Below are 21096 nucleotides of genomic sequence, written 5' to 3' on the forward strand. Positions count from 1 at the left end.
CATTTGTCCACAAAGTGGTGACCCTCGCCCCGTCCTTGTGAATGACTGAGCATTTCATGGAAGCTGCTTTTATACCCAATCATGGCACCCACCTGTTCCCAATTAGCCTGTTCACCTGTGGGATGTTCCAAATAAGTGTTTGATGAGCATTCCTCAACTTTATCAGTCTTTTTTGCCACTTGTGCCAGCTTTTTTGAAACATGTTGCAGGCATCAAATTCCAAATGAGCTAATATTTGCAAAAAATAACGTTTTCCAGTTCGGACGTTAAATATATTGTCTTTGCAGTCTATTCAATTGAATATAAGTTGAAAAGGATTTGCAAATCATTGTATTCTGTTTTTACTTACCATTTACACAACGTGCCAACTTCACTGGTTTTTGGTTTTGTACATGATTTTTATGTTTTACACACGCTCACATAAACTACAACTGTAGTCCAAGAACCATTACAAAGTAGCTACTAAATAAATCATAAGTTACTCACAAGTTACTCAAAACTTGAGTCGTATTTTCACAGAATAATTACTTTTACTCAATTATTTTGATGACTACTTTTTACTTCTACTTAAGTCGTATTATTCCAAAAGTAGCGGCTTTCTTACTTCAGTACAATAAAGTTGATCACAAAGAGCAGCTTTAATCATCACAAAAATAAAAAAATTCATAAATGAGTAGTGTTACGGTGTCGATCATTTTTATGTTTGTAAAGACAGAATGTCACAAACACATAAAAGAAATGTGAAACTATTTTCTTAACTGCATGTAGTCCCTCTGCCCTTTTATTAAAAATCCTTCTCCCCGCCTGCTAGTCACTAGTGTTATTCCAAGCATGTGTGAAAATGTACCGACCGTTCACTTCCACACGCCTCCAATGTCTAACCCAAGTTTTGCCCTCCTTCCCTTGAGGATCCCCAGGTGCCCTCTGGCATGATGGGAAATTAAAGCCCCCGTCAGAGATGCTTAGGTCTGCCCCGAGGTTTTCTTCCCTGCTGTTTGAGCTGCGGCCTGTCAAAGAGCATGAGGCTCACGCGTGTCGCTAATGCTAATGTCCTCACTCGCACATTAGAAAAATCAATGGAAACAATAAGGGGGTAACTTTTTTCAAAGTTGGCACTGGTTAACTTATGTTTGCACTTCTATGACATAAATGTATTAGGATTAGAACACTGGTTATATACAAAACCCAAAACCAGTGAAGTTGGCACGTTGTGTAAATGGTAAATAAAAACAAAATACAATGATTTGCAAATCCTTTTCAACTTATATTCAATTGAATAGACTGCAAAGACAATATATTTAACGTTCAAACTGGAAAACTGTTATTTTTTGCAAATATTAGCTCATTTGGAATTTGATGCCTGCAACATGTTTCAAAAAAGCTGGCACAAGTAGCACAAAAGATTGAGAAAGTTGAGGAATGCTCATCAAACACTTATATAATAGATGATATAAGAATATATCGTTATTGTCATTGTACAACGAAATTGTAAGCAAAACTAATTTAGTGCAAATTCATAATAACACAAAAACATATAGATAAAAATACATAAAAATACCAAGCACACAGCTCACATGCACAGTCATTCTTGTCTTGTGTTCAGCGACACTATTGCTCTCGGGTAAAAAGTACTCTTAAATCTGTTTGTCCGGCCTTTTATTGTCCTGTAAAATGACAATAAAATGTTATTTACTGCATTTAATTGTTTAAGAACATTTCTCAACCAGCTATTGCAAGGAATTTAGGGATTTCACCATCTACGGTCCGTAATATCATCAAAAGGTTCCGAGAATCACTGCACGTAAGCAGCAAGGCTGAAAACCAACATTGAATGCCCGTGACCTTTGATCCCTCAGGCGGTACTGCATCAAAAAGCGACTGTGTAAAGGATATCACCACATGGGCTCAGGAACACTTCAGAAAACCACTGTCAGTAACTACAGTGCGTCGCTACATCTGTAAGTGCAAGTTAACACTCTACTATGCAAAGCGAAAGCCATTTATCAACAACACCCAGAAACGCCGCCGGCTTCGCTGGGCCAGAGCTCATCTAAGATGGACTGATGCAAAGTGTAGAAGTGTTCTGTGGTCTGTCGAGTCCACATTTCAAATAATTTTTGAAAACTGTGGACCTCGTGTCCTCCGGAACAAAGAGGAAAAGAACCATCCAGATTGTTCTAGGCTCAAAGTTGAAAAGCCAGCATCTGTGATGGTATGGAGGTGTATTAGTATCCAAGGCATGGGTAACTTACACATCTGTTTTTTTGTTTGTTTTTTCACAAAAACAGCATAAAACAAAACAAAAGACAAATATATACAAACTATATCTATGGATGGGTCTGAAACTGTTGAATTTCAAGCGATGAAAGTAAAAAAATAATACACGACTTAACACATTTTTTCGGGGCTTGGGAGGCTTAACGCAGTTCTGAATCAAGGTTAAGTGAGCTAAAATATGTTGAAAACCGACCGAAACAAAGAAACTCCAACTTTAAGCAGGGCGGTTTGAAAAAACCCAAAAATTGACACTGGCCCTAGTGGTCATTTAAAACATTACACCACAGCAATTTAAACTGACTAGTACATTCTGTACATATACAAGTACATATACATACATACACACTCATGCATATAATCACTTTTCATCAAACATAAATTAACGTTGTTACCCTAGGGTAAACTGGGTTACACATGGCACACTGACAAAGCTTAACCTATTGTTACTATAACAATCTACAAGGTTAATATAGGTTGCTTCTCTTTCTTCCCCTCCATTTATCTGCTTTCTTTTGTATATGTAGTTATTACATATTTGTATTGTTGCATTTGAACAACTGTATTGTTGATAGAGGTAAATTATTGGTATTATTCATTATCAATAGTGCTATTTCTATTGGTATTTGTATTGATCCATTTGTAGTGTAATAATGCTCATTCTCATTTCTGTATTATTATTCATTTCAATAACTGCTTCTTTGCTATCACTTTTACCATCATATGTGTACATATCCTATTTGCTGATGTTGCTCTATTGTTGTGGTTCTTGTTGTGTTTGCTTTTGTCTCTGTCTTATCCCCCTCTTGTCCCCACAATTCCCCCCTCTGTCTTCCTTTTTTTCCTCTTTCTATTCCCTCCTGCTCCGGCCCGGCTGCACCAAATGATAACATAACCTACCTGACCTACTCAGTGGCCTAGTGGTTAGAGTGTACGCCCTGAGATCGGTAGGTTGTGAGTTCAAACCCCGGCAGAGTCATACCAAAGACTATAACAATGGGACCCATTACCTCCCTGCTTGGCACTCAGCATCAAGGGTTGGAATGGGGGGTTAAATCACCAAAAATTATTCCCGGGCGCGGCCACCGCTGCTGCCCACTGCTCCCCTCACCTCCCAGGTGGTGAACAAGGGGATGGGTCAAATGCAGGACACATTTCACCACACCTAGTGTGTGTGTGTGTGGCAATCATTGGTACTTTAACTTTAACTTATAAATGCATTTAATAAAGTCAAATACAAATAAGGCAACAAGAGAAGTATCCCACACTTCTCTTTTGTAAAGTAAGTTTGTATGGGCATCTACATCAACTATATGATTTGCCTGAGAAGCTGGAGAGGCCAATAAAAAACAAAAAACAGTGACTATTAATTATCACGATTACACACCAACTTGAGTGGCATCAAATTATATGCAGGAGTGTTTGTAATACTGCCATTGAGCACGCTAACACAACACTCACCTCCATTAACCTCCATGGTGGTTTCCGCTCCTCAGATTAGCCCGGCTTTGGTGTCATTTCGCGACGCACAACGCCAAATTACAAATTAGCTTGAGTACTTCTTCTGCAAACACGGCGACGAGTGCGAGTGGTGACTTTGTTTTCTGTGGAGTGAACACACAACACAGTGAAACGCAGCAGGGGGCCAATCACCCAACGAGCTGCAGGTGGTGGATTTGGGGAAAAAGTAGGGGCGGGGCCTAAGAGGGCCAATTGGAGACAGAGTACTATGCAGTGGGAAAGATGCGACGAATTGGCGGGATTTTTGTTGTGGTGTGGAAAGCAATCATTTAATGCTTGCTTCTGATTGGCTGGCTACACCAGGAAGTTCCCCTAATTGGTTAATCAGTTCTGTTTTTTGTTTATTTTCACTTGTTCTTCATTGAAACCACCTCAAGTAGCAAAAAGGGATCTAGGAACACTGACATAAAATAAAAACATTTAAAAATTAGAACAGTAATAAGGTAATATTCTTATTTGAAATTCACTACATTAAAAAATTAAAAATTTGTTCTGCTGACAAGTCCCGAAAATTTCAAATTTGTCTCTCTAGCGCCACCTTTAAAATGAGAAAAAATGAGTCCCTTCAACCAGTTTCACGTATCGACACGAAAATCGAAGGAGACGTCTATCATGACGGGACGCATATAAAAGTCTCAGGAACCCACACCTGAAAAGTAACAGAAAGTCGGCCATCTTGGTTTTTGTCTTCTAATGGGTGATGATAAATTGGCAAAGAATGTTTTGCAAGTAACAGGATTTGTGCGTGTCGTTGCGCCAAACTTTGTTCTCATGGTTCGCCATAAGAACAAAATTGTTTTGTTTTATTTTATTTTTTATTTTTTTAGGGCCAGAACAGCGGAGCAAGAGCCGCAAGGACCCAATTGAAATTGCTGTGTATTTTTTTTTTGTTTGTTTTATTGAATTTAATTGTTAAAAAAAAATTTAGGGCCAGAAATGCGGAGTAAGTGTCGCAAGGACCCTATGGAAATTGCTGTTTTTTTTAATTTTTTTTATTTTATTTAATTTAATTTCATTTCTTTTTTTTTAGGGCCGGAACAGCGGAGCAAGAGCCGCAAGGACCCTATTGAAATTGCTATGGGTTTTTTTATTTTTTATTTTATTTTATTTAATTCAATTCAATTTCATTTAAATTTATTTTTTTAGGGCCAGAACAGCGGAGCAAGAGCCGCAAGGACCCAATTGAAATTGCTGTGGGGTTTTTTTGTTTTGTTTTATTGAATTTAATTGTTAAAAAAAAATTTAGGGCCAGAAATGCGGAGTAAGAGTCGCAAGGACCCTATGGAAATTGCTGTTTTTTTTTTAATTTAATTTAATTTAATTTCATTTCTTTTTTTTTAGGGCCATAACAGCGGAGCAAGAGCCGCTAGGACCCTATTGAAATTGCTATGGGGTTTTTTTTTGTTTGTTTTATTTAATTTAATTCAATTCAATTTAATTTAAATTTATTTTTTTAGGGCCAGATCAGCAGAGCAAGAGTCGCAAGGACCCTATTGAAATTGCTGTGGTTTTTTTTGTTGTTTTACTTCATTTAATTTCATTTTTTTATTTTTTTTAGGGCCAGAACAGCGGAGCAAGAGCCGCAAGGACCCTATTGAAATTGCTGTGGGGTTTTATTTTTGTTTGTTTTATTTAATTTAATTTCATTTAATTCATTTAATTTCTTTTTTTTTTTTTTTTTTTTTTTTTAATTTTAGGGCCAGAACAGCGGAGCAAGAGTTGCAAGTACCCTATTGAAATTGCTGTGTTTTTGTTTTTGTTTTATTTAATTTAAATTTTATTTTAGTATTTTTTTTAGGGCCAGAACAGCAGCGCAAGAGCCGCAAGTACCCTATTATAATTGCTGTGGGGTTTTTTTGTTTGTTTTATTTCATTTCATTTTATTTTATTTTTTTAGGGCCAGAACAGCGGAGCGAGAGTCGCAAGGGCCCTATTGAAATTGTTGCGTTTTTTTTTTTTTTATACATTTGGACTCCTTTTTGAGGCCATTGATATGCACAAAAAATCCCAATTTTTGCAGGTGCGTCAGGTATGGTGAACACATTCATATTTTGGGGGTCCCGAAAATTCCATTAAAAAATTTGGCTCTCTAGCGGCATCTAAAAAAAATAACGCCTCCTACCAGTTTCATTTATCAACACGAAAATCGCAGGAGACATCTATCATGACAGGACGCACATAAAAGTCTCAGGAACCCACACCTGAAAAACGAACAGGAAGTGTTCTTCTTTGTTTTTTTTCGGGACTTTGACCAAATGAGTCGCGGTTAAACTTACAAACACCACACATTGAGGTGATGATAAATTGAGAACAAATTTTGCCTACGCCATAAGATGTGGGCGTGGCATGGCGCCGAACTTGGCTCCGATGATTCGCCACAAAACACGAAACGTTAACAACTGGGCTCCACAAATTCAGATCTTGATCATATTTGGTAGAAATGACCATGATGACACCCGGAAGTGGCCGATGGGGGCACAGCCTCGCGGCAAAAACTGCCCCACGCCATCACCAATCTGTCATGTCTGCACTCGACGTGATCAGAGACGGATACTAAACTGATAAATTGCAAAGAATGTTTTGCAAATGACAGGAAGTGGGCGTGGCCTGGCGCCAAACTTTGTTTTGATGATTCGCCACAAAACACGAAATGTTAACTTGGTTTCACAAGTTCAGATCTTAATTGATCCTAATTGCTACAAATAATGATGATGGTTTGAAGTGGTTTTGTTGTGATTTTTTTTTTTTTTTTTAATTTTATTTAATGAGGGACCAAGCAATCTCCTATTGAAATTGCTGGGGGGGTTTCTAAATGTTTGGACGCCTTTTTGAGGCCTTTAACATGCACGAAAAGTCCCCAAACTTTGCAGGCGCGTCATGTATGGCGAAAAACTTTATATTTTGGTGATGGGTCAATGCCGGCCGACTCGCGTAAACCCTGCGGTGCAACGTGGGCGAGGGCCCCTTCAACACTGCTCGTAGCTTTAATTGTGTGAAGGCTCCAAAGCATTCACACACATGTATGTTGAAGAGGTTCATTTAGCCTACTGATGTGTATTTATAAATGGTTGATTTATATAGGCTAGTTACTAGCCTATATAAATCAACCATTTATAAATTCACACACATGGCTTTCTACACCAAAATTCATCTATTTATTCTTCTTCTTCAGATTTTGGCGCGCTCTACCTTCCACATTTTTCATTCCATTCAAACCGTTCCAACCTCAAACTGTTCAGCCTTTTCGGGAATCGTGGGCTTTCCCTTGACAAATTCTAAAAATTCCCAGATTTCCAAGTACCTTATTTTTCGGAGTATAAGTTGCTCCGGAATATAAGTCACACCGGCCGAAAATGCATAATAAAGAAGGAAAAAAACATAAGTCGCACTGGAGTATAAGTCGCATTTTTTGGGGAAATTTATTTGATAAAACCCAACACCAAGAATGGACATTTGAAAGGCAATTTAAAATAAATAAAGAATAGTGAACAACAGGCTGAATAAGTGTACATTATATGAGGCATAAATAACCAACTGAGAACGTGCCTGGTATGTTAACGTAACATATTATGGTAAGAGTCATTCAAATAACTAACATATAGAACATGCTATACGTTTACCAAACAATCTGTCACTCCTAATCGCTAAATCCCATGAAATCTTCTTCCTCTGTGTCGCTTCTAAATAATATTATTTGATATTTTACGGTAATGTGTTAATAATTTCACACATAAGTCGCTCCTGAGTATAAGTCGCACCCCCGGCCAAACTATGAAAAAAACTGTGACTTATAGTCCGAAAAATACGGTATTCCAGGTTTTTCGGGGCATTTTTCACATTCAAAATGAATTGGCCATTTTTCAAACTTCAACCATTTCCACATTTTTCAACCGATTCAAACCATTCCACCTTCAACATATTCCACTCATACTTGACATTCAAACTTAAAATTTCCCAAGTTCCGAACCAAATTACGGTTTTCCTGTTTTAAGTTAAAAAAAAATGTTTTTCTGGTGACTACTCCTCACATTTTTCAACCCACTTCAACCGTTCCACTGTCCAAACATTCCTCTTAATCAGGACCAAAAACAAAGTTGTTTTTTGAACTGGAAAAATTCCTGATTTTCCATAAATTCCGTTATACCATTCCTCAATTAAAAATGTTACGACTTCAACATTTGTCGACCGTTTTGAAAAATTCCAACACCAACCATTTCAACTCATTCAGAACATTCAAGCTTTTGACCATTTTCAAAAAAATTCCCTCTTTTTCCCGGAATTGCCAAATTTTAATAAAATTCCCATTGAAATGAGAGCAACGTTTTTCAAAGTTCCACAACTACTACATTTTTCATCCGATTCAAACCGCTCCAATTTCAAAATATTCAGCCTCTCCAGGAATTGTGTGCTCTCTTTCAACAATTATTTAAAAAATTCCCGGATATCATTTTTCCACCTATTCAAACCATTCCAACATCAACACATTCCACTCACCCTGGACATTTAAACTAACAATTTCCCAAGTTCCAAACCAAATTCCGGTTTTCCTGGAAATTCAAACTCTTTAACATTCAAACCATTCCAACAGTCAAACTATTCTTACATTCATACTACATTATTTCAGAATTTCAGTTCAGCTTCCGCATTGGAGCATTCACATGCAATTCCTTCAGGAATTGCCTCATCGAGTTATTATTATTGTTCTCATTATTCTACATTATTTTTGTCTTAAACGGAGTAAATTAAAATGCTCTGAAAGAGAAAGGAGAGGCGACTAAAAACTTGAAGCATGTGGCTACATTTAAGAACTACTCTAATAATATTTAGTTTTCATCCTCCCTCCCACCTTCCTCACAGTGGAGGAAAAAGAAGAAAAGCTTGGACTCCTCACTTGCCTTTAAAAGCACCATTACACGACGCTCCTCTGGCATGTGTGTGCTCAGGTGTGTGTGTGTTTGTTTGTGTGTTTTTGTATTTCTACCCTTCTTGAGACATCAACAAGGAAAAGTAGCTTCCATATGAGGAGGTGTGAACAAGTTGGGACATAAATCACGGTCCCAATACGGAAAACCATTGCATCTAATAGAGAATGTCTCATTAGCACCCCTGGTGGTGAAATCTATCAAAATTAGGGTGGTCCAAAAAAGGAGTGATTTTTCAAATTGACTGTGTGTCGGGTTTAAAAGTGCTCCCCTTCTGGCCAACATATGAAATAAGTGTGAAATGCCCTCTGGCCAAAATTAATTTAAAAAAATAAATAAATATGTATATAGAGACATTCTGTAATAACTTGAAGTAAATAATGAAGATTAAAAAACAATTAAAAACAAAAAAAAATAAAATAAATAAAAACAGATGAACTAAAAGCAGTCTTTTTCTCACAATCTGTCGACTTTTTTCTTATAAAATTGGGAACAATTTCTCACATTCTTTCTGTTTCTGTAACATTGCAATATTTTATCGTAAAATTATTTACTTTTAGATGTAAAATTATTACTTTTTAAAGCAAAATGGTGACATTTGTCATATAAAATTCTGACTTTTATCACAATATTGCCATTTTTCGTGTTCTTGTAAAATAGTGACATTTTTTTTGTAAAGTTATGACTTTTGTCATCATTTTGCCAAGCAAAAATTCCGATTATTGTTATAATATTGCCAAAATTGTAAAGTTTTCTTATAAAATTGTGACTTTTGTCGAGTAAAATTACGACTCTTTTCATAAAATTGCCAAAATGTTAAGCTTTTCTTGTAAAATTGAGACTGTTGAGTAAAATTCCAACTTTTATCATAATATTGCACAAATGTTTAGTTTCTTGTAAAATTTTGACTTGCGTTGAGTAAAATGACGACTTATATTATAATACTGCCAAAATTCTAAGTTTTTCTTGTGAAATTGTGACCTTTTTCTTGTGAAATTCCAACTCATTTTTCACAACAAGCTTTTTTATATTTGCATAGTATGTATATATTATTAATGTTGTAAATACACTTCTTTATATATCTGGAGAGGCTGGTCCTAAAGAGGTAGGCATTTTTCGAAGGTCTCAAGAAGGTAAGAAATACAAGAAAGTGTGTGTGTGTGTGTGTGTGTGTGTGTGTGTGTGTGTGTGTGTGTGTGTGTGTGTGTGTGTGTGTGTGTGTGTGTGTGTGTGTGTGTGTGTGTGTCCTGGTGCAAGTGTGTGTCTATTCACCCAGACAGCTCTCTGGCGCGACAGAGTCCTCCAAGTGTAAGGCTCAAAGGCGGCCATGACAACACGACACATAATTACGCTTAAGTGCGGCAGCTTGACCACTTGTGAGCCTTTTCCCTTGCAACTCCCTTAATGTCGACCCAAGTTTAGCCCGGTCCAGAACACCGGTCCAAGGCAATAAGAAGGTGGCGTTTTTCTTCCTGACATCCAAACGAATATACTGTATGTGCCGCCTCTGGCTGGGGAAGGTAATAAGGGAGCGTGTAATGGTCCCATTAGAAGATGGCTCATTTTAGTCATGACAACACAGCGGACTTCTCTCAAGTCTCTAAAACCTAATAGTCCTCTGAGAGACCACATCCTGGACTTAAGTGCGTGGGCCCGCCAGAACCTTTAGGAACCAGTTTCACTTCATAATAGCAACAGTTTGTTTTTATGATTAAACTTGATTGGGAAATGAAAACCGGCGGCTAAAGTGTAATAATAATAAGCCCTCCAGTCTAATTTATATCAGCTGGCTGAGCTGTTCAAGAACTAAAAATACAAATGATTAGAAATAGTACAGTAGTTCCTCAAATTACGAGCTTATTTGGTTCTGTAACAGAGCTCTTAACTCAAAACACTTGCATCTCTAATCAATGAAATTAATTCAAATCAATTTAATGGATGCTAGTGGTATACCGTCAGGGCCAGCAAGGCCTTCTCTGCTGGCCTAACAGAACCAGAAATCATGATCATAATTAAAGATAACAGTAATTTTTTATTTACTTTCCCTAAATATCTCAAAGTATTCATATTCTTTTCATGTCCTATTATGCTCCTTTTTAGGTTAGAGTTTAATATCCAATCAGAATTCAGCTAGCTTACGTTGCCATGCTGTACCAAGTCTGCCCGGGGCCTTCAGAATCAACAATGCGGGCGTCTTTGCACTGTAAGTAAACGGACACATATAGTTGATGGACAATTGCGATATCCAATCAGATCAGGAGTTGTTGTCAGTAAGGCCTTCTAGCTAGCCTAATGCTGTAAATGGATACTCACTTGGGAGTCCCAAGTGAGTATCTGCCGCCCTAGTGGTTCCCTGGACCTCTTTCAGAAATGTGTGAAAATGGAAAAAGATGAAGAAAAAAAAAATTTTTTTTGTTTTAATATATTTTCTGTTGGAGAACAAACATGACACAAACCTTCCTAATTGTTAGAAATCCAACTGTTTATATTAAACATGCTTCACTGATGAGTATTTGGCAAGCACCGTTTTGTCATAGACCACCTTCAGAGGAGGGCCTCTTCCAAGTGGGACCTGAGACGAGGGAGTGGCTACACGACACGAAGATGGACATATGAAGACGATACACGAAAGAAGACCGTTTTGTCCTACTAATCCTTGAACTCATCGTAGTTTGTTTACATGTACAACTTTCTCCGATGCTGCCACAGAAAGACCTGTTTTATGCCACTCCTTTGTCTCATTTTGTCCACCAAATGTTTTATGCTGTGCGTGAATGCACAAAGGTGAGCTTTGTTGATTTTATTGATTTGCTGGAGTGCTTATCAGGCATATTTGGTCAATCCATGACCGCAAGTGAGTATCCAATCACAAGAAAACAGGAAGCGGCACCGGAACCATACGAGCCATAGAAAGCCACAGAAAACTCACCGGTACAATAAGCACCAAGATAAAGTGTTTGTCTTACACCTGGTAATCTGCTGTGGACAGACAAAGCCAAGCAATGCAGGTTTAGCGAGCGGTGCGCGCTCCCTCGAAAGGAAATACATTTTTGGCAGGCAATCACATTTTGGCACACCAGCGCCAAAACGGTTTACCGTATTTTTCGGATTATAAATCGCAGTTTTTTTTCCATAGTTTGGCCAGGGGTGCGACTTATACTCAGGAGCGACTTATGTGTGAAATTATTAACACATTACCGTAAAATATCAAATATTATTTAGCTCATTCACGTAAGAGACTAGACGTATAAGATTTTATGGGATTTAGCGATTAGGAGTGACAGTTTGGTAAATGTATAGCATGTTCTATATGTTATAGTTATTTGAATGACTCTTACCATAATATGTTACGTTAACATACCAGGCACCTTCTCAGTTGGTTATTTATGCCTCATATAACGTACACTTATTCAGCCTGTTGTTCACTATTCTTTATTTATTTTAAATTGCCTTTCAAATGTCTATTCTTGGTGTTGGATTTTATCAAATAAATTTCCCCCAAAAAATGCGACTTATACTCCAGTGCGCCTTATGTATGTGTTTTTCCTTCTTTATTATGCATTTTCGGCCGGTGCGATTTATACTCCGGAGCAATTTATATTCCGAAAAATACGGTACTCGCCACTTTCACACGAATCAACCGACTACTACGACGGTACCACTGGCTTACACAGCGTCAGATGGGTGCTACAAATTGTGAGTTCAAATATTAGATTTTTTAATTCTTTCATGTTTTATTTGTTTTATACAATTATTTAAATTTTGACAGTACCACGTGAGATGTTTTAATTGCTGAAGCGGGTTTATTGAATGTTAAATGCGCCGAAAAATAGCCCCGTTTGTACACTGTTGAGGTGATTCAATGCGCAGTAGTGTGCAAGTGTGTTTCTGTATAGTATCTCCAGCCGTGTCCATGTGGTGACATCATTTACGGTATTTTGAGAGGTGAAGTCGGACTAAGTAAGACATCACTAAAGGCCTAGGTGAGAAACGCCACTGATGGATGCTCGGTCCCCAAAAACACCACCGTCTTAACTCGTAACATGCTTTTTAAAAAGAACACACTTTTACGTAAGAAATATTGCATGAAAAACAATAAAATAAAATGTTTTATAAAGTCATGTAATAAGGTTTATGGCAGGGCTGTTCAACTGGCGGCCTGGGCGCCAAATCCGGCCTGGGAATGACACCATAAAAATATAATATAATAATATAATATATCAGTATATAATATATATAGTACCGTATTTTTCGGAGTATAAGTCGCACCTCCCGAAAATGCATAATAAAGAAGGAAAAAAACATAAGTCGCACTGGAGTATAAGTCGCATTTTTTGAGGAAATTTATTAGATAAAATCCAACACCAAGAATAGACATTTGAAAGGCAATTTAAAATAAATAGTGAACAGGCTGAATAAGTGTACGTTATATGAGGCATAAATAACCAACTGAGAACGTGCCTGGTATGTTAACGTAACATATTATGGTATGAGTCATTCAAATAACTATAACATATAGAACATGCTATACGTTTACCAAACAATCTGTCACTCCTAATCGCTAAATCCCATAAAATCTTATACGTCTAGTCTCTTACGTGAATGAGCAAAATAATATTTGATATTTTACGGTAATGTGTTAATCATTTCACACATAAGTCGCTCATGAGTATAAGTCGCACCCCTGACCAAACTATGAAAAAAACTGACTTATAGTCCGAAAAATACGGTATATATTATACGTAAATATTATATTTTATATTGCTAGTAGATTCAATTCCAACTGTTGAGTATTAAACTCTGAGACTGGTTTATTAGGATATTTACCACTTTGGTGTTCCGGTCAGAGAACACACGGTCATCAGTTGGACTCATCGACTTCAACGGTGCATATTGGAGTATACACAGCCATACTTTTGGTTAGGTTAGTATCTGTAATACACAAGTAAAATACTTAATATTTATGTTATCTAAATAAACAAACTGTCGTATGCCTATAGATACAGTCGTGTTCAAAAGTTTACATACACTTGTAAAGAACATAATGTCATGGCTGTCTAGAGTTTCCAATCATTTCTACAACTCTTATTTGTGATAGAGTGATTGGAGCACATACTCGTTGGTCACAAAAAAACATTCATGAAGTTTGGTTCTTTTATGAATTTATTATGTGTCTACTGAAAATGTGAGCAAATGTGCTGGGTCAAAAGTATACATACAGCAATGTTAATATTTGGTTACATGTCCCTTGGCAAGTTTCACTGCAATAAGGCGCTTTTGGTAGCCATCCACAAGCTTCTGGTTGAATTTTTGACCACTCCTCTTGACAAAATTGGTGCAGCTCAGCTAAATTTGTTGGTTTTCTGACATGGACTTGTTTCTTCAGCATTGTCCACACGTTCAAAGTCAGGACTTTGGGAAGGCCATTCTACAACCTTAATTCTAGCTTGATTTAGCCATTCTTTTACCACTTTTGACATGTGTTTGGGGTCATTGTCCTGTTGGAACACCCAACTGCGCCCAAGGGCTGATGATTTGAGGTTGTCCTGAAGAATTTGGAGGTGATCCTCCTTTTTCATTGTCCCATTTACTCTCTGTAAAGCACCAGTTCCATTGACAGCAAAACAGGCCCAGAGCATAATACTACCGCCACCATGCTTGATGGTAGGATGGTGTTCCTGGGATTAAAGGCCTCACCTTTTCTCCTCCAAACACACTGCTGGGTATTGTGACCAAACAGCTCAATTTTTGTTTCATCTGACATCACATAGACAAAGATAAGACCTTCTGGAGGACAGTTCTGTGGTCAGAACTTCATGAATGTTTTTTTGTGACCAACAAAGTATGTACTCCAATTGTCACATTGTGTAGGTGACGAACCCCAAGATGCAGAGACGGCAGGCTTGGTACAGGAAAACATGATTTAATTTAACACTAAAACAAGAACAAACAAAAGGCGCGCACAAGGCGGAGAACAAACTTGGCTATGAACAAAAACTAGCGCAAAGGCTAACTGTGGACAAGAAACAAAAACACTTACTGTGACACGAAGGAACTATGACATGAGCAGAGGGAACAGAAGTAGGCACAGCTACAACGACAAGTATTAATAATAACATTGACAATCATAATGACAATCAACAGGTAGAAACTATTATAATCCAGCACTGACTGGAGGACAAAGCAGGTCTAAATAGCAACTGGCTGATTGACACCAGGTGTCGCCAGGTGCCAATCAGCCACAGCTAAGGGGAAAAAGCACTCAGGGATACAAGCAGGAAATAAAGACAAAATAAGAGCGCTGACAGGAAATAAAGACAGACACAGAGGGAAAACTAAAACATGACCAAACTGTCAGGGACAAGCCTGACCCCAATCACTCTATCATAAAAAAAATAAGAGTTGTAGAAATGATTGGAAACTCATGACAGCCATGACATTATGTTCTTTATAAGTGTATGTAAACTTTTGACCACAACGTTATGTTTAAAGTATATATTAAAATAATATAAAGATTAGAAAACATAAATGCACAAACAAGCTGTCACATTAGCATGTGTGAGCTAGCCACATTAGCAGCAGCAATGCAAGCCTTAACAGTGAGATATTAGCTGGTAGCTTCTTAACAACACAGCACAAATAATGTTCTTAAAACACTACTAGACGTTACACAAACACAGTAATGTATATAAATAGTCTAAATGAGTCTTATACAATCATCAAAATACTCACATGGTCAAAGACTGGAGCACTGGCTGAACGTAATCGAGAGAACAAGTTACCACACGTTAACGCAAGTCAAACAGGAAGCGGAAGTGACACTGTCAAGGAATGCTTCAAAATAAAAGTATCTGGAAACTTATATAAACATGGAGAATTCTTAACACCAACCAGTTTTAAACATCTTAAATCACTCGCTTTTCAAACTGCGGTGGTGAGGCCCCTGCTAAAGAAGAGCAATGTGGATGCTGACAGTTTGAATAATTACAGACTCGTATCAAACTTGCAATTTTCAAGTAAAATTTTGGAAAAAATAGCTTTTAAACAACTGTTAGATTTTTTTTTTTAATAAATGCAATATTTTAGAAAAGTTTTAGTCGGGTTTTAGGGTGCGCTGCCCTTTTAAAGATGGTGAACGATCTCAGGTTGGTCAGTTTTGTTTCTGCTGGATCCTCGTGCTGCCTTCGATACAGTAGATCACATCATTCTTTTAAATAGGTCAGGGGTCGGCAACCCAAAACGTTAAAAGAGCCATATTGGACCAAAAATATGAAAAACAAATCTGTCTGGAGCCGCAAAAAAGGAAAAGCCGTATATAAGTGTTGTAATGAAGGCAACACGTAAGGTTGACGCAAATCTTCATTGACAGAAATGTAATATTTATTGTCCGCATTTTTACAACATTAGAAAACAGTAAATTCAGAGGCAAGTGTTTGATATAGAGAACGTACGTTGTGGGTTTTTTTCATTTCCCAGCCTTCTTTTTTCCATTTTTCTTCATTTCCAGGTCTTAATTTGCTTAGTTTTTCTGTTATTGCCCCTTTTTCTTCATTTCTAAGCCTTTTTTTTCTATTTTTCTTATTTCGAGGCATTTTTTTTCTTTTTCTTACTTTTGAGTCCTTCTTTTCTTTCTTTTTTTCATTTCTTAGCCTTCTTTTTTCATTTTTCTTCATTTCCAGGTTTTCTTTTGCTTTGTTTTTCATTTTTTTCCCCTTTTTCTTAATTTCCAAGCCTTTTTTTCTTGTTTTTCTTCATTTTCAGGCGTTTTTTTTTCTTTTTCTTAATTTTGAGGCCCTATTTTATTTCCTTTTTTCAGTTCCTAGCCTTCTTTTTTTCATTGTTCTTCATTTCCAGGTCTTCTTTTGCTTTGTTTTTCTGTTATTTTTTCCTTTTTCTTCATTTCCAGGCCTTTTTTTGTGTGTTTTTCTTCATTTCCAGGCCTTTTTTTTTTTTTTCTTAATTTCCAGGCCTTTTTTTTCTTCATTTCCAGGCCTTTTTTCTTCTTTTTTTTCATTGTTCTTCATTTCCAGGTCTTCTTTTGCTTTGTTTTTCTGTTTTTTTCTTCCTTTTCTTCATTTCCAGGCCTTTTTTTTCTTGTTTTTTTAATTTCCAGGCCTTTTTTTTCTTTTTCTTAATTTTGAGGCCTTCTTTTCTTTCCTTTTTTTCATTTCCTAGCTTTTTTTTTTAATTTTTCTTAATTTCCAGGCCTTTTTTTTTTTTTTTCTTCATTTCCAGGCCTTTTTTCTTTTTCTTAATTTTGAGGCCTTCTTTTCTTTCATTTTTTTCATTTCCCAGCCTTCTTTTTTCCATTTTTCTTCATTTCCAGGTCTTTTTTTGCTTTGTTTATCTGTTTTCTTCCCGTTTTTCATAATTTCCAGGCATTTTTTTCTAGTTTTTCTTATTTCCAGGCCTTTTTTTTCTTTTTCTTAATTCTGAGGCCTTCTTTTATTTCCTTTTTTAATTTCGTAGCCTTCTTTTTTCCAATTTTCTCAATTTCCAGGTCTTGTTTTGCAATGTTTTTCTGAGTTTTTTCCCCTTTTTCATCATTTCCAGGCCTTTTTCTCTTAGTTTTTCTTCATTTTCAGGCGTTTTTTTTTCTTTTTCTTAACTTTGAGGCCCTCTTTTCTTTTCTACTTTTCATTTCCTACCCTTCTTTTTTCCATTTTTCTTCATTTCCAGGTCTTATTTTGCTTTGTTTTTCTGTTGTTGTTTTTTTCCTTTTTATTAATTTCCAGGCCTTTTTTGCTAGTTTTTCTTCATTTTCAGGCCCTTTTTTTGTTTTTCTTAATTTTGAGGCCTTCTTTTCTTTCCTTTTTTTCATTTCATGGCTTTCTTTTTTCCATTTTTTTTCATTTCCAGGTATTGTTTTGCTTTTTTTCCCTGTTTTTCTCCCCTTTTTCTTCATTTCCAAGCCTTTTTTTTCAGGTTTTTCTTAATTTTCAGGCTTTTTTTTTAATTTTTCTTAATTTTGAGGCCTTCTTTTCTTTCCTTTTATCATTTCCTAGCCTTCTTTTTTCAATTTTTTTTCATTTCCAGGTCTTCTTTAGCTTTGTTTTTCTTAATTTCCGGGTCTTTTTTTCATTTCCTATACTTTTTTCCCTCTTTTCTTCATTTCCTGGCCTTTTTTTCTCGTTTTTCTTTATTTTCAGGCTTTTTTTTCTTTTTCTTAATTTTGAGGCCCTCTTTTCTTTCCTTTTTTTCATATCGTAGCCTTCTTTTTTTCCATTTTTCTTCATTTCCAGGTCTTCTTTAACTTTGTTTTTCTTTCTTTTTTTTCCTTTTTCTTCATTTCCAGGCCTTTTTTTCTTGTTTTTCATAATTTCCAGGCCTTTTTTTCATTTCCTATACCCCCCCCCCCTGTTCTTCATTTCCTGGCCTTTTTTTCTTGTTTTTCTTAGTTTCCTGTCCTTTTTTTCTTTTTCTTAATTTTGAGGCCTTGTTTTCTTTCCTTTTTTTCATTTCCTAGCCTTCTTTTTCCCCTTTTCCTCATTTCCAGGCCTTTTTTTTCTAATTTTTCTCATTTCCAGTCCTTATTTTCTTTTTATTAATTTTGAGGCCTTCTTTTCTTACCTTTTTTTTTCATTTCCTAGCCTTTAGTCTTTTTTCCATTTTTCTTCATTTCCAGGTCTTCTTTTGCTTTGTTTTTCCATTTTTTTTCTTCCTTTTTCTTCATTTCCAGGCCTTGTAAGAATATTTCTCCCACTCGTAGAGTATTTCTTAAAAGATGCCACATGTTTTTGCTCCTCCTCTGTTTTATTAAAAAGTAGATGATGTACTTTAGTATTAATGGACTTATTTGGCCGGACATCACAGACCTGCTGACAGTGGAAGACTCATTTTACATGTGTGATTGTCTCTCAAACTCAACTGATGATTTCCAAATAGAAGAGACTTTCACAAAGTCACAAAGTCACATTTAGCGAGAGTGGAGCAAGTCAGTGGACAAATATTCATCACAAGTGGAATTACCTGCAAGATTCCACTGCAGTGGGATTTGTGAGGGTGGCCTCCAGGCACGTCTCTCCAGTCTGTGTCCTTCATGGTGAAAGGCCTGGAAGCACTTAAAGTTCTGTGAAGTATTTGTGCGATTTGTGTGTGTGCTTGCTGAATAATGTCTCTGTTTGTGTGATCTAATACTCGGGAATTAGTGCTTATTCAACTCTGACCTCTCTGATTGCGCAACAGCACATCTGCAGTGTCTTTCTTTTCTTTCAATCAGGTGACTTTTCTTCTCGCGTCACAAGTCTTTCAAACAAATGAAGCCTCTTCTAATTGAATATCATGCTCAATTATCATTCCTGCGATTCATTGCGCCATCTCAGAAGGATGCTAACTCGCCCTATGTCATCATGCTAACGTTAAAACGCTAACATTTTATGGTAGCTTTTTAACTACATTTGTATGTTTAAACCTAAAAATCATGGATTTTGATGCTTGGCGAGATCTTGGAAGTATGCTAACGTCTCTTATGTTAGCATGCTAATGTTTTATGCTACATTTTTAGCTAATTATATATATTTTAACCTAAAAATCAGGATTTTTTTTTTTTACTTGCCGGAAGTATGCTAACGTCTCCTATGTTAGTATGCTAACGTTTTATGCTACATTTTTAGCTAATTATATATATATATATTTTACCCTAAAAACCAGGATTTTTTTTTTACTTGCTGGAAGTATGCTAACGTTTCTTATGTAAGCATGCTAACGTTAGCATGCTAACATGCTACAGTTTAAACCTAAAAATCATGGATTTTGATGCTTGGCACGATCAGGGAAGTATGCCAACGTCTCTTATGTTAGCATGCCAATGTTTTATGCTACATTTTTAGCTAATTATATATATTTTAACCTAAAAATCAGGATTTTTTTTACCTGCCGGAAGTATGCTAATGTCTCTTATGCTAACGTTTTATGCTACATTTTTAGCTAATTATATATATATATTTTACCCTAAAAATCAGGATTTTTTTTTTTACTTGCCGGAAGTATGCTAACATCTTTTATGTTAGCATGCTAACGTTTTATGCTACATTTTTAGCTAATTATATATATTTTAACCTAAAAATCATGTTTTTTTTTTTTTTTACTTGGCGCCATCTTGAAAGTATGCTGACGTCTTTTATGTTAGCATGCTAATTTTAGCATGCTAACATTTGATGCTAGCTTTTTAGCAAATGTATGTTTATAACTAAAAATCATAGATTTTGACACTTGGCGCCATCTTTGAAATATGCTAACCTCCCTTATGTTAGCATGCTAATGTTTTACGCTACCTTTTAAGCTAATTTAAAATAAGATTTTTTTTTTAAACTTGGCGCCATCTCGGAAGTATGCTGACGTCTCTTATGCTAGCATGCTAACATTTGATGCTAGCTTTTTAGAAAATGTATGTTTATAACTAAAAATCATAGATTTTGATACTTGGCACCAGTGTTGGGACTAACGCGTTACTAAGTAACGCGTTACTAAGTAACGCGTTACTGTAACGCCGTTAGTTTCGGCGGAAACTAGTAATCTAACGCGTTATTTTTTATATGCAGTAACTCAGTTACCGTTACTGCATGATGCGTTACTGCGTTATTTTACGTTATTTGTATGTAGTATCAGCTAGAAACAGAAGATCTGAGTGTGTTTTATCGGAGCGCTCCGGTGGAAAATAAGAGGCGTGCTTTCTGTGGGTGGGGGAAAGCACGCCTCCCCGCAGGGGAGAGTTCCTCCAGAGCCGTACTTCGGGGCTAACAACCTTCACTTTACCCGGAAGAGGGTCTTTACAGCTGAGGGTGAATGACGAGACCGGCGGTTGTTGCAACTTTGTGACTTTATTGGACGCAGCCATCCACCAAGCTAGAACACCTGCACACACTCACTGTCGCCGCTCCCTCACCTCTCTCGCCCACTCACTCACTGACGTCACTCACCTCACATGTTGTCATATCTTAAAGGGCCACACACACATACGCTACTCTCATAACAACTAACAAGAGATCATGGTGAAGCCAGAAGTCGAGTTTTTTAACATGGAGACATTCTCAATACTTTTCTTTTGTCGAGCACAAAGAAAATAAAATTTTAGTTAAATGTAAGTTGTGTCTTGGATCAAAGATCCTATCTACTTAGAGTTAAAGTTGAAGTGCCATTATGTTGCAGCTATTTAAAATAGTTTTGTCAATTTTTTCTGGCCTGAAATAAACTGGCCCTTTGAAACATATCTTTGTCTTTGTGTGTTGTCTGTAGACCACATTGTTTGTGTGTTGTATGTAGACCACATTGTTTGTGTGTTGTATGTAGACCACATTGTTTGTGTGTTGTATGTAGACCACATTGTTTGTGTGTTGTATGTAGACCACATTGCTTTCTGAGTTGAGTGATGCAAATGCAT

The 21096-nt window shown here is 36.6% G+C and overlaps 1 protein-coding gene across 1 annotated transcript in view; it reads right to left on the reverse strand.

Annotated features, from left to right (window-relative positions):
* Window positions 1-4718, reverse strand: part of slit3 (slit homolog 3 (Drosophila)) — a 672803-nt gene extending 668085 nt beyond the window's left edge. Inside the window, 1 exon segment of the mRNA XM_062039879.1 lies at window positions 3736-4718. Coding sequence (XP_061895863.1) covers window positions 3736-3741 — 6 coding nt within the window. The 5' untranslated portion in view covers window positions 3742-4718.
* Window positions 4719-21096: the final 16378 nt, after the last annotated feature.

Source organism: Entelurus aequoreus, linkage group LG28 (assembly GCF_033978785.1).
Source record: "Entelurus aequoreus isolate RoL-2023_Sb linkage group LG28, RoL_Eaeq_v1.1, whole genome shotgun sequence".
NCBI lineage: Eukaryota > Metazoa > Chordata > Actinopteri > Syngnathiformes > Syngnathidae > Entelurus > Entelurus aequoreus.